The sequence below is a fragment of the Ambystoma mexicanum genome, chromosome 4q (assembly GCF_040938575.1).
Source record: "Ambystoma mexicanum isolate Mex_15411 chromosome 4q, UKY_AmexF1_1, whole genome shotgun sequence".
Lineage (NCBI taxonomy): Eukaryota > Metazoa > Chordata > Amphibia > Caudata > Ambystomatidae > Ambystoma > Ambystoma mexicanum.
In genome coordinates, this window is record NC_090928.1 from 1,289,266,074 (window position 1) to 1,289,282,884 (window position 16,811).

Here is a 16,811-nt window from a genome sequence, read left to right on the forward strand (position 1 = left end):
ATGGATCCCAATGGGGTCTGCCTGCCTTATGCTTGTGTATAAAAGAGGCGACACCTCCCTGTACAATGGATCCCAATGGGGTCTGCCTGCCTTATGCTGGTGTATAAGAGGCGACACCTCCCTGTACAATGGATCCCAATGGGGTCTGCCTGCCTTATGCTGGTGTATAAAAGAGGCGACACCTCCCTGTACAATGGATCCCAATGGGGCCTGCCTGCCTTATGCTGGTGTATAAAAGAGGCGACACCTCCCTGTACAATGGATCCCAATGGGGCCTGCCTGCCTTATGCTGGTGTATAAAAGAGGCGACACCTCCCTGTACAATGGATCCCAATGGGGCCTGCCTGCCTTATGCTGTTGTATAAAAGAGGCGACACCTCCCTGTACAATGGATCCCAATGGGGCCTGCCTGCCTTATGCTGGTGTATAAAAGAGGCGACACCTCCCTGTACAATGGATCCCAATGGGGCCTGCCTGCCTTATTCTGGTGTATAAAAGAGGCGACACCTCCCTGTACAATGGATCCCAATGGGGTCTGCCTGCCTTATGCTTGTGTATAAAAGAGGCGACACCTCCCTGTACAATGGATCCCAATGGGGTCTGCCTGCCTTATGCTGGTGTATAACAGGCGACACCTCCCTGGGGATCACCAGCATGAAAATCCATCCCAGCGCAGAGGCAAGGAGGAAGGGAGCGCGGCAGCGGAAGTGCATGGCCCGTTCCTCTCCTCCCCGCCATACAAAGTAGGGTGCAAAGTTAATGGAAAGTGCTGAAGCCTTAGCCAAGGCCTTCCGCCCCTCGTGGCTCTAAAAGTCACTTGTTGGGCCTGTGCATGCACTATTAATAAGGGTGGAATGCACAGCATGTGCAGCGGGCACCAGGGAAGCATGTGATGCGGGGACACAGGTGGCAGCAGCCACGGTGCAGGCAGCCACGGTGCAGCCAGACTCACCCGGTGCCGCAGGCCACGTCGAGCACGCGCCTGCACTGGTGCGCGCGCAGCAGCGCCAGCAGCCAGCTGCGGTACTCCTCGGTGCGGCTGCGCGAGTCGCCGATGTAGAGCTGCCAGACGCGGGCCGCCTTGCCGTCGGCGTACTGGTCGGGCAGGCCCTGGGCGGCCACCCCCAGGGAGCGGGTGCGGTAGATGCTGTCCACCATGGTGGGGGGCGGGGGCCGGAGCGCGCGGCGCCGGAGCTGCTGTGGAGGAGGAGGAGGCGCCGGGCGGAGCGGCGGCTATACAGGTGGCCGGCCGCAGCGCGCTCCTTTTATAATGCGCCGCCGCCGCTCCGCCCTCTCATGCCAGCCAATGGGAAGGGCCCGTGTTGGGAGGGGGAGCCCGGCGCACCCCGCCCGCGGCCAATGCGCAGTGCTGCCACTAAGTGGCCTTCTCGTGCCAGCCAATGGGACGGGGCCGGCCAGTGACAGCCCGCCTACGCGCCCAATGGGAAGGCCGCTGTGGCACGCCCCCGGGAGCACCTGGCCTGACTGCCAGGAGGTGCGCCATGTGGCAGCAATCCCGGGCTGGAGGTGTGCCCCGGGCCTGCAGCCTCATGCCCCCCCCTCAGTCCCTCCCGAAATAGTTCCCAAACCAGCAGACGTCCGCCCAGCTCGCTCTACTCTCTGAAGTTCATTCTCATTCTTACTCAGCACACACACATGCCCCTCCTCTCACACCTCACCCCCTTCCCTCACACAGCAATAGACAGGCCCCTCCTCTCACACCTCACCCCCTTCTCTCACACACCAATAGGGAGGCCCCTCCTCTCACACCTCACCCCCTTCCCTCACACAGCAATAGGGAGGCCCCTCCTCTCACACCTCACCCCCTTCTCTCACACACCAATAGGGAGGCCCCTCCTCTCACACCTCACCCCCTTCCCTCTCACAGTAATAGGGTGGGCCCTCCTCTCACGCCTCAACCCCTTCCCTCACACAGCACACCTCACCCCCTTCCCTCACACAGCAATAGGGAGGCCCCTCCTCTCACCCCTTCTCTCACACACCACTAGGGAGGCCCCTCCTCTCACGCCTCAACCCCTTCCCTCACACAACACACCTCACCCCCTTCCCTCACACAGCAATAGGGAGGCCCCTCCTCTCACCCCTTCTCTCACACACCAATAGGGAGGCCCCTCCTCTCACACCTCACCCCTTCCCTCACACAGCAAAAGACAGGCCCCTACTCTCACACCTCACCCCCTTCCCACACACAGCAATATAGAGGCCCCTCCTCTCACACCTCACCCCCTTCCCTCACACAGCAATAGGGAGGCCCCTCCTCTCACACCTCACCCCCTTCCCACACACAGCAATATAGAGGCCCCTCCTCTCACACCTCACCCCCTTCCCTCACACAGCAATAGGGAGGCCCCTCCTCTCACACCTCACCCCCTTCCCTCACACAGCAATAGGGAGGCCCCTCCTCTCACACCTCACCCCCTTCCCTCACACAGCAATAGACAGACCTCCTCTCACACCTCACCCCCTTCCCTCACACAGCAATAAGGAGGCCCCTCCTCTCACACCTCACCCCTTCCCTCACACAGCAATAGACATACCTCCTCTCACACCTCACCCCCTTCCCTCACACAGCAATAGGGAGGCCCCTCCTCTCACACCTCACCTCTTCCCTCACACAGCAATAGACAGGCCCCTCCTCTCACACCTCACCCCCTTCCCACACACAGCAATATAGAGGCCCCTCCTATCACACCTAACCCCCTTCCCTCACACAACAATAGGGAGGCCACTCCTCTCACACCTCACCCCCTTCCCTCACACAGCAATAGACAGGCCCCTCCTCTCACACCTCACCCCCTTCCCTCACACAGCAATAGGGAGGCCTCTCCTCTCACACCTCACTCCCTTCCCTCACACAGCAATAGGGACGCCCCCCTCTCACACCTCACCCCCTTCCCTCACACAACAATAGGGAGGCCCCTCTCACACCTCACCCCCTTCCCACACACACCAATATAGAGGCCCCTCCTCTCACACCTCACCCCCTTCCCTCACACAGCAATAGGGAGGCCCCTCCTCTCACACCTCACCCCCTTCCCTCACATAGCAATAGGGAGGCCCCTCCTCTCACACCTCACCCCCTTCCCTCACACAGCAATAGACAGGCCCCTCCTCTCACACCTCACCCCCTTCCCTCACACAGCAATAGGGAGGCCCCTCCTCTCACACCTCACCCCCTTCCCTCACACAGCAATAGGGAGGCCCCCCTCTCACACCTCACCCCTTCCCTCACACAGCAATAGGGAGGCCCCTCCTCTCACACCTCACCCCTTCCCTCACACAGCAATAGACAGGTCTCTCCTCTCACACCTACACCCTTCCCTCACACAGCAATAGGGAGGCCCCTCCTCTCACACCTCACCCCTTCCCTCACACAGCAATAGACAGGCCCCTCCTCTCACACCTCACCTCCTTCCCACACACAGCAATATAGAGGCCCCTCCTCTCACACCTCACCCCCTTCCCTCACACAGCAATAGGGAGGCCCCTCCTCTCACACCTCACCCCCTTCCCTCACACAGCAATAGGGAGGCCCCTCCTCTGACACCTCACCCCCTCCCTCACACAGCAATAGGGAGGCCCCTCCTCTGACACCTCGCCCCCTTCCCTCACACAGCAATAGGGAGGCCCCCCTCACACACCTCACCCCTTCCCTCACACAGCAATAGACAGGCCCTCCTCTCACACCTCACCCCTTCCCTCACACAGCAATAGGGAGGCCCCTCCTCTCACACCTCACCCCTTCCAACACACAGCAATAGGGAGGCCGCTCCTCTTAAACCTCTCCCCCTTCCCTCAAACAGCATTAGGGAGGCCCCTCCTCTCACACCTCACCCCTTCCCTCACACAGCAATAGGGAGGCCCCTCCTCTCACACCTCACCCCCTTCCCTCACACAGCAATAGACAGGCCCCTCCTCTCACACCTCACCCCCTTACCTCACACAGCAATAGGGAGGCCCCTCCTCTCACACCTCACCCCCTTCCCTCACACAGCAATAGGGAGGTCCCCCCTCTCACACCTCACCCCCTTCCCTCACACAGCAATAGGGAGGCCCCTCCTCTCACACCTCACCCCCTCCTCTCACACCTCACTCACCTCCATTCCCTCATCCACACCACTTAGCCATCTCGCCCTCTCACACCTAATTGCATCTAGTCATGCATCATACTCACCCCCCTTCTCGTACACAGCATACCCGCCTTCCCCTCTAACCTCATACATCACAACTGCGCCGTATAACCTCCTTCTCTCACACCTCATACTCACCTCCATTCCCTCATCCACACCACTTAACCATCTCGCCCTCTCACACCTAATTGCATCTAGTCACGCATCATACCCAACCCAACTCCTCTCACATCCTATCCCCCGTTCTCATGCCCACCTCACACTACATTCTCTGCTTACACACCTAACTCATCAGTATCTCTCCTCCTACATCTTTTTCCCATCTCATCACACAACCTCATCTTCTCTCACCTCATTCTCTCCCATCACAGCCACCACTGTCTCTTCTCACACCTCATTCTGCTCACACCTCATACCCACCACCCTCCCCTCATGTGACATGAACTCCCTCACGCCCATGTCCTTCCCTCTCACACTCCATTCCCTACCTCTTCCTATTGTTACCCCCTTGCATTCTCTCTTTATTCCTTGGTACTGTATAACTATTCAAGCCCTCTTTTCTCTTTTACTCCTCTCTTCTTCACAATCTATCATCCCCTCTTTCATCAATTTCACTCACCTCCTACACTTATCACCATCTCTATATTGTCCCCTGTCTGTGACAGAATGCCATCTGGTGATGGTGGGATCGAACTTGTTTGATTTTTAGTAATACAATGATGCAGGTGATTCTGTTTCTCGAAGAGAGACCTGCTAATCAGACTGCAGTTATCCGGAATGGTAACCTTCCTGAGCAGAGGCGTTGCTAAAGGTGGCGGCTGAAGGGGCTATGACCCCGGATAGAAGCTCAGGGGCTACAACCAAAAGACTAGCTAGCCCTGAGTCCCGACAGTCCCGACATTAGCGCAGCCCCGGATCTTTTCCAGACCTAGTGACACCCCTGTTCCTGAGTATTTAGGAAGGTGTGCGCTAGACACCCTCACCATTGGAAAGTTTAGTTGACCGACACCGTATATTCATTTGGATGGTTTAGTTACCATGTGATTATTCAACTGGTATGTAATTCATTGTAGTGTTAGAAAACTAAACGCAATTGCCCATCAAAATAACTAATGTCTGTCACAATACAAAGTGTGGAGGCACGTGTTCAATGATCCAGATTTTCATCTGCATGTGCTGTGGGCAAAAGGTGTACCGACTGTCTGCTAGACAGCAACTAGAACCGTTTGTCCCTGCTCGTGTCCAGCAATTGAGCTGCAATCAGGGGTGGACTGGCCTATAGGGAACTCTGGAGATTTTCCGGTAGACCTCTGCATCCTGGGTCTCTTTGGTGTGGTTACCTATTTTATTTCCACATGTTCTCATAGAAAAAGGGATGGGCTTGCTGAAAATCCACCAAGGGTAGAAGCAGAAGAACATGAAAAGACTCCTCTGCAAGTATAGTCGGCTACCCAACCCCAACCCGCTTGCCTACGCAAATACATGATCCTGCTCTTGAAATGTAAACAAGGCAGACAGAGGCAGGTGTCCCAATTAAAGGGATATCCGGGATATTATCGAGAAAAAAAAAGCAAATTGAGAAATGACCTAATTTATTTGACCGAAAAAACAAAATGACTTTTTGCTCTTGTAACTATTTTTTTTTTATAATGCAGGGGGAGTCCCCCCACACCCGCCTCATCCTCCACCCTAAATTATATCCTTACCCCACTCCCACCTATTATTTAACATACATATACCAAAATACCTACTATTTCCGGTCAAATAAATTAGGTAATTTCTCATTCGTTATTTGTACTGATTCGCAATTAAAGTATTGATATTGCAGAACCACCAGTACAGCCAGATGAGAGGACCCCAGATGCAAACTACTTTACAGGAACAACAACTGTACTGCCAAGCCAAACACGTTAGCGGAAATAGATACTGCCAGAAGAGGGAGGCCACCTGTTCCCAAAATACGGTGCTGTTAGTATCCACATTTTGCGGCAAGAATTTTCGGGCTCAGAACTAAACAGGGTAGGTACGCACATAAAACACACGCCTGATATTCCTGGTGCTCTTGTGGCTGTTTAAGCAGTTTTTGTGAAACAGGGAATAGATATAGTAAATACGTAAAGATCATCCGATGCAAATGAGACGGGAAGTGTAGCATCGCGCGCTGTCACCATGTTGAGACGCAGCGATGCGTGATCCCTGGGGTAATGGGTGCATGCGCAGCGTGCCAATAAATCAGCATATATTAAACCTCCATGGCGTCTGGTCGCATCTGTGCAGGTAGTCCGCGCAGCAGTTCCAGCGTGCCCCTCCGCCATTATTATGTTATGTTATGTTATAAAAACTTAGTAAAGCGCACATACACACAAAGGTATCTTGGTGCTACTTGCTGGGGGTAATAGAGGACCAGAAAGGCCAGACAATACCATAAGAAAGAAAGGGTGGCTTAAAAGAGAGTAGTTTTCAGCAATCGACAGAATCTAAGGTGGTCTTCAGTATCCCGAAGAACAATAGGCAACTTATTCCAGGATTTAGCAGCAGCCACCGAGAAGGCACGGCCTTCCATACGTGACAGACAGAAGTGGGGGATAGTAAGAAGACAAGCAGAATGAGAACGCAGCAAACGGGATGGAGTGTAGTGGACACACTTAGTTTGAAGATACTCAGTGCCCACGGCGCGATGCACCAAACATAGTGATTTAAACCAGATCCGGCTGGCCACCGGAAGCCAATGGAGTTTCTTAAGCAGAGGAGAGATGTGGGATCAAAAGGGAGGGCGAAGTATAGAACGAACGGCGGCATTTTGCGGCAGTTGAAGCATTTGGATCAGATAGCGAGGCTGGGCCAGATAAAGAGAGTTACAATAATCAAGCGTGCTGAGGACCAAGGTTGCCGCTACCGGTGCCTGGCATTCAACAGGAATAAAAGGAAGTACTTTCCGCAAAATGCGGAGTTTAAAATGCCCGCACTACAGACACTAGCCACCTGATTATCAAGAGACAAAGATGCAGAGATTTTAACACCAAAGTTACCGACTGATTGAACTGGAAGGGGGAGAGGACCAAGGCTCGATGGCCAGAATTGCGAGGTCCAATACAGAAGGGGAGAAGAAGTACCCACAACCAGGACCTCGGTTTTACTGCCATTCAGTTTTAACCAATTAGTCATCATCCAGTGCGCATATCCTCCAGACAATTCCTGAGACAAGCAGCAGTCTCAGCTTGAGTGAGGTCCAGGCGGACAAGAATCTGAGTGTCATCCGCATAAGAATAAAAGCGGAAATCGTGTGAATTAATGAGAAGCAGAAGGGATCTAATATAAATGTTGAAAAGAATAGGAGAGAGTGCCGAACCCTGAGGGACACCATAAAGAAGTGTAGCCAACTTAGAGCGAAAAGGAGGAAGAGAAATAGACTGAGAGCGCTCAGACAGAAAAGATGTGAACCAGTCCAGGACCCGGCCGGAAAGACCAGCGTTGGAAAGGCGAGAAGGCAAGATGGAATGATCGACGGTGTCGAAAGCAGCCGACAAATCCAAGAGTAGGACTGCTCCAACACCACCCTCATCCACCAGGCATACCAGGTCATCAAGCACCGAGTTCAGGACAGATTCAGTACCCCTCCCGGGGCGGAAACCAGACTGAAACGGATCGAAGAAATGAGAAGACTCAAGAAAGTTAGAGAGAAGAGGGGACACCAAAGCCTCCATCAACTTCATAAGAAAAGGAAGAAGTGAGATAGGGCGATAATTAGACAGCAGGTCTGGATCAACAGACGGCCTCTTAAGAAGGAGGACCACAAGGGCGTGCTGATGAGAGGGAGGAATAAGCCCAGTGGAAAAGGAAGTATTCACAGCAGTAGTGATATGCTCGATAATGTCAGCAGATACCTCCTTTAAAAGAATAAGAGGTATAGCATCGTTAGGAGAGGCAGACTTTAGTTTAGAAATAGCTGCCAATACGTCAGAATTAGAAAATTGAGGAAACGAGGACCAAGAAACAGTAGGAGAAGTGGAAGAGGTGACAATTTTAGGGGCTGCGACCGACAGCAAACCAGCCTTTATGTGGTCACGAATAATAGAGATCTTTTCAAGAAAGAAGTCAGAAAGAGAATCACACAGGCCCTGCGAAGGAGAGACAAAGGCCTTTATTGAATATATTGCAGTGGTGACAACGGACGAATCCGACCGGCAACAGAAGCAGCGGAGTGCCCGGTGCCTGCTAACAAGCACAGGGGAGGAAAGGAGAAGAACCGGAGGAAGAAAACTATCCGGCAAAGCTTGTGGGCCCATGGGTGAGTGTACAGTGCCCAAAAGCGCCCAGACCATAGCTAGAGTGCCGGGGAGGCACAGGAAAAGAAGACCATGACTGGGGTAGCAGAAGTGGTACAAGAGGCCTGCAAGAACCCAATAAAATAACAAAGGGTGGCCACGGCAGATCACGCGACATGTGAAATCCGGAGCAGGCCCAACGCTGCAAGAGGGGATCATGTCAGAACAGGCACAGGATCAGGCAACACCAGCACACGCCCAGGGTCAGAAAGGGTGGGATGCGTTTCCTGTACCCTCAATCATGTCTTTTGACACTATAGACACCACCAGCCTGGGCCCATGATGGACCAGGTGGATGAAAGCATTTGACGCCTATCTTGATGCATTGGGACTACAAGAGGACAAACATATCATCAGCCTGCTCACTGTCACGGCTGGCCCAGAGGTAAAGGACATCATTTTTTAATTGCCCAAGCACCTGGAGTACAAACATGATGAGTTAAAGAACATATTGAAAGAACTCTTCGCCAGACACCGAAACATTGATTATGAAAGACATGTATTTCATACCACCAGCTCCCAGGGGAGAGCATGGACACATTTGTTACACGCCTGAGAGCAAGGGTGAAACACTGTGAATTCCAGTTATATAACAACGAAGAGGTCATAAAATGTCAAGTAATTGCAGGTTGTGAGTCGCTGATACTAAAAAAGAAACTGCTGCAGGTGCCACACACACTAGCATAAATACTTGTGTTGGCAAGAACATCATCAGCCTTGGACCTTCAGATATCAACATTGAGCAAGAGACACATCACTGCTCCAGTCATCAAAGAAGAAGGGATAAATAAAATTACGTCACAAACCCTCATGCCACACGACCCTCGATGACATGAGCACCCCCATGATGGATCATGCCCAGCCGTCGGTCAAGTATGCTCAACCTGTGGGGGCGAGGATCACTATCGAGCAATGTGCTGAATTCCAGAAGCAATGAGGGTCAACTCTACAGAACAAGGACCGCACCAACACAGGACCCCACCCAAGCACCAAAGGGAAGAGCCGTGGAAAGGAACAGAAAAAAGGTATCACAAGGAGAGACGCCACACCAGAGGGAAACACTCGCAGTCTCCAGAGGGACGTTGAAAGGGTCGAACAAGGATACATAGACTGTACACTCCCAAGCCATCCACCAGTGAGTCAGAATCACACTCCAGCAGAGAAAGATGTAAAAGGGATACCTGTATGCTTTGGGAAATCCGACCGGATCAGAGCACATCCCCACACTGACATTGACCATGCAAAATCAGGAATTTGAATTCCTAGTGGACTACGCAGCCACAATCAACGCCATGTAAGGATCGTAATACCTGAAACTCAAGTGCAGACCAAGACTAAGCAAGGCACAAGTACAAATCTACGCATACAGGGGCAAGAAACCCATGCCATGCCTGGGTGCATCCAAAACGTTGTGCCACCACATAGATAAACAAGATCACATAATAGTGCATGTCCTTGCAACATAGGCTGCAAGTGTCTGTGTTTTATGCTTCAAGTCAGATGTCCAAATGGGCCTGATCCACATTTTGTACCAAATAATGGCAGGACAATATATGTCCCGGTGTCCAAAATGGCAATGAACTTTCCATGCCTGTTCCAGGGAATAGGGAAGCTCAAAGGACGCAAAATAAAACTGCAAATCAATCCAGCAGTGTAGCCCTTTGCACAACAATTCAGAGGGATCCCGTTCAACATTCAGCATCAAAAACAAAAGGAGTTACTGACACTAATGGAAGGAGACATCATAGAGCACGCAACAGGGCCCACGCCATCGGTCTCACCTGTCGTCCTGGTGCCAAAGAAAAGTGCGGATGGCCAAATTAGGTTGTGCGATAACTTGAGGGCACCAAATAAAGCGGTACTTCGAGAGCACCACCAATCACCCCGCATCACAGATATGATGCACTTTCTCAATGGAGCCACAGTGTTTCCTGCCTAGATCTGAACAAGGGGTACCACCAAATCGAGCTCAATGAGGAGTCGTGCTACATAACAACCTTCACCACACACCTTTGGCTTTTTCGGTATAAGCACCTGAGTCTCTGGATCCCACCAGTGGCTGAAATATTTGAAGAGGAAATACGCAAAATAATTTGTCACATACCACATTGCATCATATCCTCTTCCCAACCAGTCCAACCGCCACTGAAATATCTTCAGTATTGACCAATACGGAGCGCTTCTAGTTGAATCACAGGATTCACATCGTTTGTATTTTATTGAATTTTCGAGCGCTTGACGCCTACGCGCTGCACATAGCCAGCCTTACTATGGACATTACTCACATGGTCTGTGCAACACAAGATAAATCCTCTAGTTTGACGTGTAAGCATGCCTCGGACAACTTATAAACACATAAAGGCAGCAGGAAGTTGATGAAGCGTCGCTCAGCCCTCCCCCCGCCCTCGATTCACAACATGTACATTTAAAGGTAAATGCAGTCTTGCCGGACACCTGTCTGCAGGTGCTTCTGGAAGGAGTTGTGTGGGGGCTTGTGGCATCTCAATGCCCAACCCATGGCTGTCCCGGTGCATCCAGCATAGGGCCCCCCCCCGCCCCACCCCTCTCTCCTTCTGTGGCTCCTGGACCTCGCTTGTGCACAATGGGCGGCTCCGCACGAAGTGCAACTACAATCCGAGGGACCTGCTGCTGCTCAGTCTTGACTACACAGGGACACAATACGTAACAAACTGACTGAGCCAGAAACATAGACAATTTCCAAGTATAAAATCACATTTATTATGTCAATTAAAAAAAAAACATGAAAATAATGATGTACATGGGACATGTCACAGCAGAAGATAGCTATACCCTTTAGCCCACATCGCATGTCATCAACCATGACTGAAGGTTTCTATGTCATCCAATGTGGCGCATTTACACACCTAACACAGTTAATCCTCATACGAATGTTGACTAACCAGCCACACATTCTAAGCATAATACACTGCTGGACACATATGTGTTTTGGCATGTTCAGAGCTAAACCATCAGTGACGCCATGTGGCATGATCAAACCGATATGCATCCCACACTGGCAAGCGTCAAGAAGTTCACTAAACACGACTGCCCGCCCGCCTAGGAAGGGACTGCCACCCTATTGGAAACTTGAGGACACGTTATGAGAGGCACCAGGCCTCATCATAAGTATCCAGCCGCCTCCCCAGGAACACTTTGGTTGTGATGCCCCATGAGCTGGACCCGGGCATCGCTCTTAGGAACGCAGGGTGAGAGACAGGTATTTGTGGCCGTCGGTGCCCAGGGATGTGGAAAGCACTTGCTTTTGTCACTCGCAAAGAAATGGACAAAGGCTTTATAACCTGCAACCAAACAATGACTGAGAAGTGTGGAACTGATGGCAATCCTCTGGGAAAACAAAGAAAGTAAACGCTTCGTGGGCGGAGGTGTGCGGTGCTTGTAGATGATTATGTATCCAAGTGGATGGAAGCACGTTTTCTACTTGCGATAACCAATGGCATTCAAGGCATGTCGAAGACATTTGAAAGGTAAGCTTCTTGCAAATGCCCGGTGTCCGGCAGTGCTGTAGAATTCACCTCACAGGCGAAAGCCTCCTTTATAACATCTTGTGTGATTCAACCTTGAAAAGCTGCACTTTATCACCCGAGAGCAAATGGGCAGGTGGAGAGAGTGAACGCATTCTCGAAGGGCAGCCAAACAGGACGGGATTGCCATGCCGCTGTGCAACGGGTCACTTCTGGCCAAAGACTGGTCGCCCATCTGCGCACAGCCATCCCTGCATTTGCCCTCAGGTGACGAACGCGAGCAAACACCACATTCATGCCACATGTCCTGCCACTAAACCTACCAGCGAGACCCGCCTGGGACGCTCGGTGTACGTCATACCGCCCAGACACATACATCCCTTGTTGATAACTAGTGCAGAGACACATTTTAGTTTTCGTTCCGATGTCATGTGATGTCATTATGTTTGTTGACATGTTTCTGGGTTTGCATTTAGAATGGGTTCTCTAACATTGCTTTTTATTTTCAGCCATTGTAAAGGTGACTTGATACTAGCACTTGGATGTATTATTTGAGTTCTATGCTCTCCACTAACTTCAATCTGAAAGTAAATACATTAGAGAGAGGGGGGGTGGCTCCAGCTAGCGATGCAGCATTTCTGTGGGAGGCGCCAGTGGTGTTACCGGCCATTTAAAGGTGATTAAGTAGCTAGCAGTGGCCAAGTACAGATCCTTGGTGTACGGACCATGTGACTGTGGCTGTTGACTGGACAGGAGGAGTCCTGATCATGAAACATCCAGGTCAGGTGATCTGTGTGATGGGGCCACCTCGCGCCAACGAGGGACTGACAGAACATTCTGGAAAAGGCAGGACGGAGGAGGCATACTGCACTCCAAAGACACTGGACAGTAGACAATTGGTGTAAGGGTCTTCTTTCAAGTTTCATTTCGTTCCTGGACTCATAACCTATGAGGGTAGAGGTTCGATGGCTGGGCCAGCTTGTTGTGGGGTTGTTCTGGTAGGGTAAGCATGTAGCTCTGTTGCCCTACAATACACTCAAAGTGTCTGTCTTTTGCCACTACCCTAAAGTGGTTTGTGGGAGCTCTGTTTCTCTGACACTTGTTAAAAATAAAGCTCAAGTACAAAGCCCAAGACAACATCTCCACAGGCAGTGCACCAATCCATATCCTGAAACGGTTGGGCGGTAGTGCTGGCTAAAGGACGCAAGGTGTGAAGCACGCCCAGAACTGCTCTCTACACATCAAGTACAGAAAGGGGACATATAGACGCCAGCTTTACACAATCGCATGCTGGAGATGGACACTTTCCATACCAGTAGCTCCCACACTCTGTAAAAAAAGAATGAATAAATGGACGAGGTCAATAAGGTGTCATGGCAGCCAACAGCAGATTTCCACAGAACAAAAAGAAAACGAACCTGAAGAAGGTCTAGACCCAATGAGAAACAATCACATATGTCTTTATTTTATTATAATGCAGCCAATCACAGTGAAGCTTCAAAGCAGACAAGGGCAGTGCAATGAAAAGCATGAATACACTTCCGAGACGAGCTGCTGCCTGTTCAAGCTGCTTTGGAAGTGGTAGAGGTCGGTGATGGTCCATAGATGCTGTGGCAGAGACTTCCAGAGGAGGGAAGCACACACTGAAAGTCTTCAGCCTCCTATTTTAGAATTAAAGGTCGAAGGGAGCTACTTTTATTTTTTAATATAAGATCAACAAGGCAGAAAGAGACTGGAGACCACAGCTGTTGCACGGGTAATAATCAAAAACAATTAAATCAAGGACAAGCAATTTTGTAGTAAGTGGTGAGGCTGCCACGTGTGATTGCATCTGGACGTGGGACCCCTGCTGATGACATCTCAGCCTGGATGGCATTTCAGCCTGGATGACATCTAAGCCTGGTTGACATCTGAGTCTGGATGGTATGTCAGACTGGATGGCATCTCAGCCTTGATGGCATCTCGGCCTGGATGGCATCTCAGCCTGGATGACATCTCAGCCAGAATGGCATCTCAGCCTGGATGGCATCTTAGCCTGGATGGCACCACAGCTTGGATGACATGTCAGCCTGGATGACATCTCAGCCTAGATGGCATGTCAGCCTAGATGGCATCTCAGCCTGGATGACATGTCGCCCTAGATGGCATCTTAGCCTGGATGGCATTTCAGCCTGGATGACATCTCAGCCTGGTTGACATCTGAGTCTGGATGGTATGTCAGACTGGATGGCATCTCAGCCTGGATGGCATCTCTGCCTGGATGACATCTCAACCTGCATGGCATCTCAGCCTGGTTACCATCTCAGCCTGGATGGCATCTCAGCCTGGATGACATCTCAGCCTGGTTGACATCTGAGTCTGGATGGCATGTCAGACTGGATGGCATCTCAGCCTGGATGGCATCTCGGCCTGGATGGCATCTCGGCCTGGATGACATCTCAACCTGCATGGCATCTCAGCCTGGTTACCATCTCAGCCTGGATGGCATCTCAGCCTGGATGACATCTCAGCCAGAATGGCATCTCAGCCTGGATGGCATCTTAGCCTGGATGGCACCACAGCTTGGATGACATGTCAGCCTGGATGACATCTCAGCCTAGATGACATCTCAGCCTGGTTGACATCTCAGCCTGGATGACATGTCAGCCCGGAAGGCATCTCCGCCTGGTTGACATCTGAGCCTGGTTGACATCTCAGCCTGGATGTCATCTCAGCCTGGATGGCATCTCAGCCTGGATGACATCTCAGCCCGGATGGCATCTCAGCCTGGTTGAAATATGAGCTTGGATGACGTCTCAGCCTGCATGGCATCTGAGCCTGGTTGATATCTTAGCCTGGTTGACATCTCAGCCTGGATGTCATCTCAGCCTGGATGGCATCTCAGCCCGGATGGCATCTCAGCCTGGATGACATGTCAGCCTGGATGACATCTCAGCCTGGATGGCATCTCAGCCTGGTTGACATCTCATCCTGGGTGACATGTCAGCCTGGATGGCATCTCAGCCTGGATGGCATGTCAGCCTGGATGGCATCTCAGCCTGGATGACATGTCACCCTAGATGGCATCTCAGCCTGGTTGACATGTCAGCCTGGATGGCATCTCAGCCTGGATGGCATCTCAGCCTGGTTGACATGTCACCCTAGATGGCATCTCAGCCTGGTTGACATCTCAGCCTGGTTGACATGTCACCCTAGATGGCATCTCAGCCTGAATGGCATCTCAGCCTGGATGACATGTCACCCTAGATGGCATCTCAGCCTGGATGGCATCTCAGCCTGGATGGCATCTCAGCCTGGTTGGCATCTCAGCCTGGATGGCATCTCAGCCTGGTTGACATCTCATCCTGGATGGCATCTCAGCCTGGATGACATCTCAGCCTGGATGACACCTCAGCCTGGATGACATCTCAGCCTGTATGGCATCTCTGCCTGGACTGCATCTTAGCCTGGATGGCATATCAGCCTGGTTGACATCTCAGCCTGGATGGCATCTCAGCATGGCTGACATCTCAGCCTGGATGGCATGTCAGCCTAGATGGCATGTCACCCTAGATGGCATCTCAGCCTGGTTGAAATCTCAGCCTGGTTGACATGTCAGCCTGGATGCCATCTCAGCTTGGATGGCATGTCAGCCTGGATGACATGTCACCCTGGATGCCATCTCAGCCTGGTTGACATCTCAGCCTGGCTGACATCTCAGCCTGGATGGCATGTCAGCCTAGATGGCATGTCACCCTAGATGGCATCTCAGCCTGGTTGACATCTCAGCCTGGTTGACATGTCAAACCTGATGCCATCTCAGCCTGGTTGACATGTCAGCCTGGATGCCATCTCAGCTTGGATGGCATGTCAGCCTGGATGCCATCTCAGCCTGGTTGACATCTCAGCCTGGTTGACATCTCAGCCTGGCTGACATCTCAGCCTGGATGGCATGTCAGCCTAGATGGCATGTCACCCTAGATGGCATCTCAGCCTGGTTGACATCTCAGCCTGGTTGACATGTCAGCCTTGATACCATCTCAGCCTGGATGGCATGTCAGCCTGGATGACATGTCACCCTGGATGCAATCTCAGCCTGGTTGACATCTCAGCCTGGATGGCATGTCAGCCTAGATGGCATGTCACCCTAGATGGCATCTCAGCCTGGATGGCATGTCAGCCTGGATGCCATCTCAGCCTGGATGGCATGTCAGCCTAGATGGCATGTCACCCTAGATGGCATCTCAGCCTGGTTGACATCTCAGCCTGGTTGACATGTCAAACCTGATGCCATCTCAGCCTGGATGGCATGTCAGCCTAGATGGCATGTCACCCTAGATGGCATCTCAGCCTGGTTGACATCTCAGCCTGGTTGACATGTCAGCCTTGATGCCATCTCAGCCTGGATGGCATGTCACCCTGGATGCAATCTCAGCCTGGTTGACATCTCAGCCTGGATGGCATGTCAGCCTAGATGGCATGTCACCCTAGATGGCATCTCAGCCTGGATGGCATGTCAGCCTGGATGCCATCTCAGCCTGGATGGCATGTCAGCCTAGATGGCATGTCACCCTAGATGGCATCTCAGCCTGGTTGACATCTCAGCCTGGTTGACATGTCAAACCTGATGCCATCTCAGCCTGGATGGCATGTCAGCCTAGATGGCATGTCACCCTAGATGGCATCTCAGCCTGGTTGACATCTCAGCCTGGTTGACATGTCAGCCTTGATACCATCTCAGCCTGGATGGCATGTCAGCCTAGATGGCATGTCACCCTAGATGGCATCTCAGCCTGGATGGCATGTCAGCCTGGATGACATGTCACCCTGGATGCAATCTCAGCCTGGTTGAC

The 16,811-nt window shown here is 51.9% G+C and overlaps 1 protein-coding gene across 1 annotated transcript in view; it reads right to left on the reverse strand.

The window, feature by feature from the left end:
* Window positions 1-1,264, reverse strand: part of GNMT (glycine N-methyltransferase) — a 78,687-nt gene extending 77,423 nt beyond the window's left edge. Inside the window, exon 1 of the mRNA XM_069608919.1 lies at window positions 953-1,264. Coding sequence (XP_069465020.1) covers window positions 953-1,158 — 206 coding nt within the window. The 5' untranslated portion in view covers window positions 1,159-1,264. The remainder of the gene's footprint in view (window positions 1-952) is intronic.
* Between the last annotated feature and the right edge of the window lie 15,547 nt (window positions 1,265-16,811).